This window comes from Limulus polyphemus, unplaced genomic scaffold (genome assembly GCF_000517525.1).
Source record: "Limulus polyphemus unplaced genomic scaffold, Limulus_polyphemus-2.1.2 Scaffold3143, whole genome shotgun sequence".
NCBI lineage: Eukaryota > Metazoa > Arthropoda > Merostomata > Xiphosura > Limulidae > Limulus > Limulus polyphemus.
This window is the reverse complement of record NW_013668753.1, coordinates 43773-54649: the sequence shown is the minus strand read 5'-3', so window position 1 is coordinate 54649 and position 10877 is coordinate 43773. Positions and strand designations below refer to the sequence as shown.

Below are 10877 nucleotides of genomic sequence, written 5' to 3'. Positions count from 1 at the left end.
TGGTGGGTGTGGCAAGAGGGGCCTGATTTTCTATTTCATGGCTCTGAAACCAAACTAAATTGAAGGCTATAAAAATTATGGTTTGTCTGAGCAATGATGATTTTATGGTAAAGTAATTTCATGTTCAATTTCATACTTATTGGAGGAGTGGTGAATAAAATAGAGAAGAGAGGATGCCTAGAGAAAATGTTACATTTCTCACACTAGGGGAAATTCAGAATTTTTAAAAATATTGCCTTATAAAATTAAGAACTTAAAACTTATGTACTATTAAAATATGGATTATTAGCTACAATTTTATCCTATACTAATTGGTATAACATAAACAAGAAGTAGTTTAATTAACTTTTGAAAATAACTCGCTAAAAGACTAAGACATGTGCAGTTAGGCCTAGCTATCGGGAAAAGGTTAAAGCAATTCAAAATTACAGTACAACGAACTAGTAAAATTGTGCATATATTTAGCTGCAGTGCTGAAAGAGTTAAGTCACAAAGTTGATGTGGTAGTTGAACTTCAAAGTCTATCTACAATTTTCCCAGAGACATTTGATGCTCTTGAAACTGTTTCTTGTTTTAGCAGCAGTATATCCAGTGATTGCTGCTTCTGTTGAAAGTGAAAACCCATCTGAGATAATCCATGTCTCAGGAGCATTGCACAGGATTGGTTGCAAGAAAGTTGGGATTTTCAGAAAGTTTTTAAGAACTTTTCACATGTCACACTTTAATGAACATATAAAAGCACTTGAATATTAGAATTTATATTTCTAAGTAGGTAAGACTTTTATACTAAATTTATGTATTAAAATGGACCTACAATTAAATACCTTGCATATTGCCTATAATTTAGTCACGATGGCCCTAGTCTCATCGGTATTCAGATATTTGTCCCTTTCTGTCTTCTCTTATTTTGATGTCTTTCCTGGTTCTCTATTGTTATTATTTATGAATTAATTAGAGCTGAGAAATTAACTTGATTAGTAAATGTAACTGATTACTTGTGAAATCAGTGTTACATAAAATAATTGATTAATTGAAATTATGATTAAATTTATTATTGCCATGAAAATATTTAACTAATCGAAATAAGTTGTTTTAATTGTTTTCAGTTATTCCATCTATCTTAGTAATTGAAATACTGCCATTATGATATCTGATTGATAAAAATTGGGTTTTGGTAGTCGTGGTGGGCACAGCACAGACAGCCCATTAAGTAGCTTTGTGCTTAACTACAAATAAACAAACAAACCGATTGTTATTTTTGAAGAATTCATGGTTGTTTAGCTTAATTGGATGGTGTCACAACTCATAAAAGTATTCAACTAATTTAAATTGATATTCCTGATTATTACTATTTAAATTATTTAAACTCTCCAAGTCTCATTTGAATAATTGATCAGTTTGATGGAATTGATTAATAAGCCAGATTATTAATTGACTAGTAAATTCCAATAATTGCCCAGTTATAGAATTCTCATTCTACTGTGATAAACACTTTTTATGAGAATAATAACCAATATACTGAGTGAATGCTAAGTTTTAGTTTTGAGAAATGTTTTATATTTTACTTAATTATACCAGTAACAATGTTTTTGTTCGTAAAATTTATTAATAATTCATGTTTTGATTCTTCTTTTCTGTTGTCCTCCAACAGGTTTGATTGAAGAGATGTATGAAAGGATTCAGTCTGAGCCCTCTCCTCCACATCACTTGATCCGATTCATGGCTCATCTTGTTCTCTTTTTACGTACTGTGGGGCGTTCAACTAAGGAGGAGCTCTGTGTTACTATAATTGAAGCTTTTGTTAAAGTTAGTATGGAGTACTTTGTTTGGAAAATCACTTTCTTGTAAGCTGGCTTCATTTACTAGGATAAATACTCTTTGTCCTTGTTTATGAACTGTTACTGTAGTATTTTCATTTTCTCTATTTTGTTACAATTAGATTTAATTATAATTACCATAAATCTTTACTATTTTGGTGGACATATTTTGCACCAAATATCATCCCAATAAAAGTAACAAACAGGTGAAACTGTAGTTCTCAAGAATAAAACAGTTAACAGATTCCTTGAGAGAAGACTTATCTGCTAAGGAATTTTGTTCTTTGCTACTTTCACAAAATGAACATAAGTAATAAATATGGTAACTTTTGAGTGTTTATCTTATTCTGTGACATAAAAATTCTGTTGTTGACCTCTAGGTACTGATAGAAGAAAAACAGAACTGTTTGGTTTCCACCTATGCTGCCCATTTGCCACCACTATTACAAGTGGCTTGGTATGCTAAATTTTTAGAGGGTGAGTTGACAGTTATCATGAGTATGAACAATTTAAAATATCTGGATCAAGAATTGACATTATTTCAAGTCTATTTTATAGGGATGAAAGAAAAAATATATATATGTAATTTTATCCATTGAAACTACTTGGTATAATTTTTATGATGGTTGCTACACTCCCAATTGTAATGATTATGAGATGTGTAAATATTCTAAGTTATAATAAGTCTTCTGTTTGTTTGTTAATGTTAAATTGTTTTCTAATTTTGAAAAAGATAGACGAATATTTTTTGATTATTATGAAATGAGATGATGGGAATTTAAACTAGTAGGCCTACATATATTTATTTCAAGTGAATACCTTATTCTCTAATTAATTGAAATGTTATTATTTAGATTTTAATATTTTACCTCTTTTGTTTTGTAACAATTTTGTGTGGAAATCTCTGTATAAGGATGGTTTTATTAACATAAAAGTTACTTTTTATTCTGTTCTACAGTTAGCTTAGTTTTTAGCAGAAGTTCTTAATAATATATGTCAAGAACAAAGTAAAAGTTACAAGACTGTAAAAAACATTTCCAGTTCTCTCTCTCACACAAAAAAATAATAATTTGTAGGAAAGATTGAAATTACTCACTTATTTACAGTTAGTTAAAATGTCTTTTGTGGTTAAAAAGGATGAAAGTATAATTTCAAAGATAAATAAGTTAGTCTCGGTAATTTGTAGAATTGAAAGCAATCAAAGCTAATAATGTTCACTACTGATTGTATGTTGTAAATACTAATTGTATTTGTATCCATATGAAAACTGCCTGTTGTGCATTAATTCTTTTTATTTGCACTTACAGGTATCAAAGAGCCATTAGAACGACAGCGATGTTTACAGCTTGCAGAAAATATGGGCTTAGATGTACCCCTTATTACTAAAACTGTAGTAGAGAACATTAGGTCTGTAGGAAGAGAACCTCTGAAGCCTTCCTCAGAACTTACTTCAGACACTACTGAAGTATGAAAGACTTTGTTTTTTTTTCAAGGGTACTACTCCTATAGTTAATTGTGTGATTAATCCATTAGGTTATTTACATTACAAATTTTTCTTTTCTGAGAGATATATGATTTTTAACTGTAGTTTACTTTGCTCATTATAATAATTGAATGATAATACATTGCCATTCATAAAACATTACATAACAATGATGCATAAAATAAGTGTTGATTTATCTATGTGTATTTTTCATACTTTTTTGGTGGTAAAGTTAAGAAATTAGTAATATAATTGTTATTTTTATCTTCTCCATTGTATTCTTTTAAGTATATACAAAGCTACTTTGCCATTCAATAACACCTGGACTTGTCAGTAACATTTTAAAATAAAATAATAATTTGTTTGTGTTTGATTGAGGCTGGAAGTGAAAGTTTTTTGTTAGTAAAAATCATTCCTTGAAACAAAGAAACTTTTACTTTTGTTTGCAAACTTATTGTTTTCACTTCCCATTAAACTGTTGTCAAAGACAGAATACAGCTTAGAAATCTCAAACAAGCAAAAAATTTGGTTGATTTGTGTATAGTTTTCTTATTCTACAAGCTTTTCCACTTTCTTGAGCACAGTAAAAATACTGTTCTCTTTGTGAGTTTGAATCAGAAGTGGGTGAGTAATGAAATCTAATAGCATGCTATTTATAGTTTAAGATATACAGGAAGAAATTTATTGTTGATCAACTTTGATTTATAACTAGATAAATTTTCATGATGTTTTCATAAACGTTACAGCTGTTTATAATTCTGTTTCAGTGTTTTATTCTTAAAATATACAACTATCTCATGTATTCAGATGTAAGTTTAATCTTTTTCAGGAAGACTTACAGAAGATAGAAGCTATTGACTGGCTGGTTTTTGATCCTTCCCAGAGAGCTGAGGCAGTTAGACAAGCTAATGCACTAATGAGAGTATTTGTAGGTAAGTTATTTATATGATTTTGTTATCCTCATATACATCATTTGTGTAATTATTTACATTATCACAAGAAAAGTGAATTTCTTTAAAATGAAAAGTTTCAAATGATATTTTAATGTATTTTTACCACATGGATGGTTTTCCATCTCATAACTAAAATGCTTAAAGAGAGATTTATGAGAAAGAGAAGAATTTTATAAGATTCATTTGATCATTATGTTAAAGATGTTGGACAGTTAGAAACACAATACATTTGTATTTATATTTAAGTACTGTAGAAATACAAGTTAAAAATTACAGCCAAATCACTTTTCAATAATTTGCCACTACCCCAGGCCTTCAAGCTCCCAAGGTTAGTGCAACAGCCAGCCTTTGCGATTGCTTGATTGAAAAATTGGGGCAGAGGCAAGTGATGTCACTCAAGGTAAAGAAAGCTAGTTGTGGTCTGCTTCCTCTCTATGTACCATTTTGTGCATGGAAAACTGTCAGTTTGTTTATGTGAAAACAATTCGTTTTTTTTTCTGGACAAATTTCATTTGACAGACATCATTAATACAGTTATTTGTGAGTAAGTTGTTCCAGGATGTAAACAACTGTGGTTTTTTTACTGTGTTGTTTATGGATGTGAGAGTATTCCCAAGGAAAAGGAGGTATCTCTGCATGAGTTTCCACCTAAGTCAGACAGAAAACTACACATGGCCTGGACAAAATTCATATCAAGAACTCATGATAAATGGAGTCTGACCAAAAACTGCCATGTATGCGGTGAAAACTTTTTGGAATCAGACTGAAAATAAACTACAGTTTGATATGGGACTTGCAAAAAAAACTGGGGCTAAAGAAAGATATAGCGCCCAATGTGTATCCAAAGTTTGAGGGAGATCCATCAAGCACAGCGAGCAGCAGCCAGGCTCATGCTTTTTGAAAATGAAAGGCATACAGGATAAGCTTAAGTTTTAGCTACTTTTTTAAATGCAATTTAGAATTGTCAGCATTAATTCAATTTTCATAAACACATCAGTAGATCTGCTAAAACAAAAAATGTTTATGAAATTTCACTTTCAGTTACTATTTACCAAAAAAAAAAGGGCATGGACAAACAATTGTCTGTTTTATCTATTTATTTTTCATGTTTATAACACTTTTTTTTATGAAATTTTACTGTAGATGTCAATATGCAACATGAAAAAATGCTAGATCTGCAACTTTGAAATGTTACCTAAGGTGTTGTAATGTTAGTAGATAAAAAACAATTTGAACAACTGAAAAGGGTTGTCAAACATTTTGTGAGAATCTGCTCCCCCTGTCTAGCTGAGTAACAAAAGTTCTGTGGAGCAGACATGTGATTCTCTCTCCAGTACACTTAAATGTATATGTCGTGAAAGAGTTGTGTTCATTCTTAACACAGAATGTAAACCAAATTATTATAGATCTCAGTGTAGTGGTCTTTGTTTCACCGGAATGGCCTATATATGTTTTTCTCTGATGCCAGCTGAAGTGAGCTGATTGACTTGGGTATGGTGACACCATATCTTGATGGCTCAGCTACTGGTTTTGACAAATGTTTAGGAAAGTAAATATATTTTACTGTGGGTTATTGTATTAGGCCTAGGTTTGTAAGAGTGTTGATTGATATATACTGTAATAACAGTAAGAATATTAATCCTGGTTGCTCCACATTTTTCTGAAAAGTTTTAATTTTGCTGAATTCTTCTTATGATTACTTGCTAGAAATTGTGTTGAGTTTAACAGTTCATTAATGGCAGCATGTTACAACACCGTAGCTATCAAGACATAGCTAATGGAGGTAACCTGTGTAGGTTAGCATGTTAATAGCATGTGAACTATAGGCAATTTGTCTAAAGCTGATAGTGTATGTGATGATGTGTAATGTTAGAATACATGTATATGATAATATACATGTATTATATAAAATGTTTGTGTGTGGTGCTAATCCAAATGAATGAAAAAAATGGGAAATCCTATAACCTGAGTGCTTTGAAAAGGTAGGCACTACTGGATCTTGGCTTTACATAATAACCAGATGGTAACAGAAGGAGTGTGGCTGGGTACCAGTATAGCTGAAACATATTTTCATGGAAATGATCACAGTAGATAACACAGTTGGATGTAAGTCAAACACAAGACTGATGGACCGGGATGTTCGGTGGTGGAAGGGCTACATTTCTACAGGAAATATACACGAGTACACGTAAGCCTGTTGAAATATCATTTGACCATGGCAGTAATTTGAGTACTCTCTTTCCAACAGATTTTAGGACAGAGAATTGTTGTAACAGAGCTGTTACAATTTTAACCTACACTTTTAACCAAAGTTCTGACCAACTGAAATTTGATTGACCTTTCATTTTAATCCTGACTTTTTCTGTTTAAGATGAAAGTCTAAACCTCTCAGTTTATCTTGTTTTTAACTAATCAGTAATGTTTATTTGTGCTATTATTGTATTACTGAGACTGTGAATTTATGGAAAATTTCCTGTTTGACAAATTGCGGATGTTCCTAAACACCCAGTCACATTGTAGACATCAGGGGCCAGCCTGACCTTCACCTTTGCAGAGCCCATGGTGAAGATGCATTGCCAGATGATACATTCAACATAAGGGAACTGACAGAGGCCAACAGTGGACTGGCCCTGAAATTGTCAGTGCTGCTACAGACCAATTGATGATCGTCAATCCACTGGAAAAGGGTTCTTCCCAACCCATAATACCTTTGGCAGCAGGGCAGCTGTTGATGCACAGTTTACCAATGATGTTGACACCTGAGACCACTTCAAAACCAGACAGGCCAAAACCATCAGAGACATCAGGAATCCAAAAAGAGAATCTTCAAGTATCCCATCAGGGTTGTTTTGTTAGGAAACAAAATTACCACTGCCTGTACCTCCTGCACTTCAAGTGGGACCACCACGTTCCTTGACCATGAAAACTTTCTCAGAGCTGTAGTCTCTGAGGAGATATTCCAAATGCTGGAAAGATATACCAATGTCTACCACTTCAAGGGCATCAGCTATTTCTACTCAGCCATTGGCAGAAATATTCATGGCATTAATGTGGGGATATTAGTAATCACTGCTATGCTGATGCCAACTAAGTGGCACTTAGTAAAACCCCCCAGGGAAATCATAAAGATGCATGCCAAGTTTTTGGACAGCTTGCCAGTTATGAGGAGATACACACATGCATACTTTTGTCAAACAATGGTTGAGATTATGATGCTGACATCAGGTCATTAATAAACTTAAATTATCCCATAATGTTTTTTAATTTGTACTGCAAACTTTACTGATGAATGATAATGTTATTGCTATAAGAATTTTGATAATGGTATGATGTAATTATTGTAAGTGTTACAGATAATGTGATAGTGATTTGTTACAAACTTCTTGAAATGTGATGTTTTTCATTGCTACAGACACTTGCAAATGATACTATGGTATATAGTAAATGCACTGATAATGTGATGATGCAAAGCAAACGTTGTCTCAAATATTACAGATAATGTTACCGAGAATTTAAAGAGTGAAACACAACAACTTTGCTAATGATGTGATGTAATTGTACCAGTCTTGTGGTGAAATAGTTATCCTTATTTATGAATTGTGACAAGGCAAGATGTGCAGGTTTTGTTGATGATATGTTGATCATATTTTTGTAAAGCTTACTGGTGGTATTATGATGTAAATGATGTGATTTTTGTTTCAGCAAGCCGAAAGCTTGATGCAACAAGAAAAGTTTTTGCTAAAATACCTGCTGATTCTATAGATGTTATTTTTAGACAGTGGCGAAGAATGGTAAGTCCATTCTGCTAAATTAACTGCTATTACTAGAATACATAGCTAAAAGTGAATTTATAATATGGGATGAATATGTAGCATTATTTTAAAGAAAATACTTAAAATATTGAGTTATAGGGTAAGTAATTTCTACTATGCAGCATTTTTTATTTTTTAAGTCATTAAGGCTAAATAACAGGAAGTATGAATAATTGAACTACTATGAATTTTTAATGTAGTGTTAAAATTATTCTGAATTTTATAGACAGGAAGAACAGAGCTATCACCTGAGGATGACAATGCTACTCGAGAGTACATCTGTTTCCAAGCTTACTTGGTAGGCATACTAGAAAAATGATTCTTCTTTTATGTATATATATTAAAATATAAAACTTAAACTAGCAGTGTAATATAAATACAGTAATTGTGTGTGATATGGCTTACTGTCTGGTCAGCCATTTTTATAACGATTAAACAAACTGTGTGTCTGTGCAGAGTAATTAAAGACTAACTTTACATGTGTTCAGTGATTGCTATGGACATGCCTGGAGCTGTGATAAAAGCAGTTAGAGAACCATTTTGAAAAGTTTGAACAATATCAATGATTATGTCAGATGTACTGAAGATGGAACAACTTTTCAGTCAGAACAAAATAATACATTTGTCACTGTGTTGTACATGTAGTACTACTAACTCTCCAGATAAAACAACTGTTCACCTTTCCTTGTAGTATGCATGCGTAGTAATAGTAACCTTGCAGATACTAATATCTGTTCACTTTTCTTTTTGTTAAACATGTAGTACTACTAATCCTGCAGAAACGAACATCAGCTCACTTTTCTTTGTGTTATACGTGTAGTACTAGTAACCTACTATATACAAATATCAGCTCACTTTTTTGTGTTATACGTGTAGTACTAGTAACCTACTATATACAAATATCTGCTCACTTTTTTGTGTTATACGTGTAGTACTATTAACCTACTATATACATATATCTGCTCACTCCTGATGTTATACATATAGTACTGGTAATCCTGCAGATATGAACATCTGTTCACTTTTTTTTATGTTATACATGTAATTCTAGTAAATTTGTAGATACATATATCAGTCCACTTTTCTTTGTTATCCATGTAGTACTGATAACCCTACAGATATGAACATCTGTTCACTTTTCTTTGTGTTGTGCATATAATACTAGTAACCACGTAGGTATGACCATTAGTCCACTTTTATTTGCATATGAAATAAAAATAAAAAATGTAAGACCAACTCAACATTTTCTCTTTCAAAAACCTTTAAATTCTGGCACCAAATAGGCTCACTTATTCATCTGTGGGGGCATTATAATTAGATGATCAATTTCACTGTTCGTAGATAAAGAGAGGCTGAAGAATTTACAGTTGCTTTGTGTGTTCAGCAGTTTAAAATTAGGGATGACAGCATACAGCATTAGTAGCTTTGCCATTAACATTCAAGCAAACTTTAAATTCTTGATACAGCACTCGTTTATATTGGTGTAATTATATTTAACATGTTATGCATTATTTCAGTATTTCCATTTGTGCATTCTGCAGGAAAAATGTATTTTAGAAAAAGCTTTTATTGCAAATTTTTTAAGAATAATCTGAACTTAGCAAGTTGCTAATGTTGAAGTAGCCATGTTTTTAAATAATGAAAAAATATTTTACTATTTAAAATATTTCTTAGCATTTGTTCCAGTTACTTGGGGTTTGCTTTTCTGGTCCTTGCTCTCCACTTCTTCCTATTCTGTGTCAGAGTTACATTCACACTGCATTTTGTCATTTCTTCTTTAACTACATCCATTCATCTTTTTATCAGTCTTTCTCTCGTCCTTTTCCCTTCCAATGTCATATTTATCACTCTCCTACCAACATACTCCTCTTTTCTTTCCACATGACCAAGCCATCTAAGATGTAGTTCTCTAATCTTTGCTATAATTGGAACTGCTTTCATCCTCTCCCTAATGGTTTCATTCTTGGTAAACAAACATCATTTTCATTAAGTAAGGATTTGGCCCATTAGAATAATTTGATGTTGCCTACTATACTCACAAAATCTAACAAAGTTTATCTTATGTTTTCTCATAAAATAAGATTTTTATAGCATTTGAACAGACATAATTTAATACAAAAGCACTTTTACGAAAATGAGTATCTAAAAAATTTCCCAGCTCTGTGGTTTGTTTGTAAGTCTTCAAGGCCTCCCATTGAATGCCATTGGTCAATGCTCTGGGAGCTCTGACTAGCAGCTTTCTCACAAAACCATAAACTACTGTCCAAACCAATTTATTTGCTTTAACCCATTCAAGACGGGTCATAGGTGAAAGGCCATGTTATCTTGTTTGTTGACTTGCATTCAAAATTTTATTGAACTACTATTACATGAATTTATGTCAGTAAGTTTGGTATCAATCTGTAGATTATAATTCAAATTTTAGAACTATACATTACTCAATTTCTTAATTTAAAAGTAGATATTAAAAAAACACAGCTAAACATCGATTTTTGTGTGTCGTGCGGTATGTTGAATGCAGCACTGGTTCAAATTAGATGTTTGTGAAATCAAAATACTACGTCTATAGTTTTGTACGAATTAGAAACTCAAATTACAAATATTGACAAGCTAGAATATAAAACAAGAAGGTCTTATATTTTATATTTGCTAAGATATTGCTCATGTAATAAATCAAACACAGTTGCACCCCACCCTCTTTCCATTTTTTTTGGAAATGCTCCCTTATAAACACTTACTTCTATATGTGATATGAATAACCAATCGGAAGCTCAGAATGTCCCCCTAGTGGTTTTCTCAGCCTTTCTAATGT

The 10877-nt window shown here is 32.0% G+C and overlaps 1 protein-coding gene across 1 annotated transcript in view; it reads left to right on the top strand.

Annotated features, from left to right (window-relative positions):
• Nucleotides 1–10877, top strand: part of LOC106468745 (nuclear pore complex protein Nup107-like) — a 123516-nt gene that overhangs the window by 83433 nt on the left and 29206 nt on the right. The window contains exons 18-23 of the mRNA XM_013929188.2: nt 1652–1806; nt 2198–2294; nt 3125–3282; nt 4130–4232; nt 7956–8044; nt 8292–8363. Coding sequence (XP_013784642.1) covers nt 1652–1806; nt 2198–2294; nt 3125–3282; nt 4130–4232; nt 7956–8044; nt 8292–8363 — 674 coding nt within the window. The remainder of the gene's footprint in view (nt 1–1651; nt 1807–2197; nt 2295–3124; nt 3283–4129; nt 4233–7955; nt 8045–8291; nt 8364–10877) is intronic.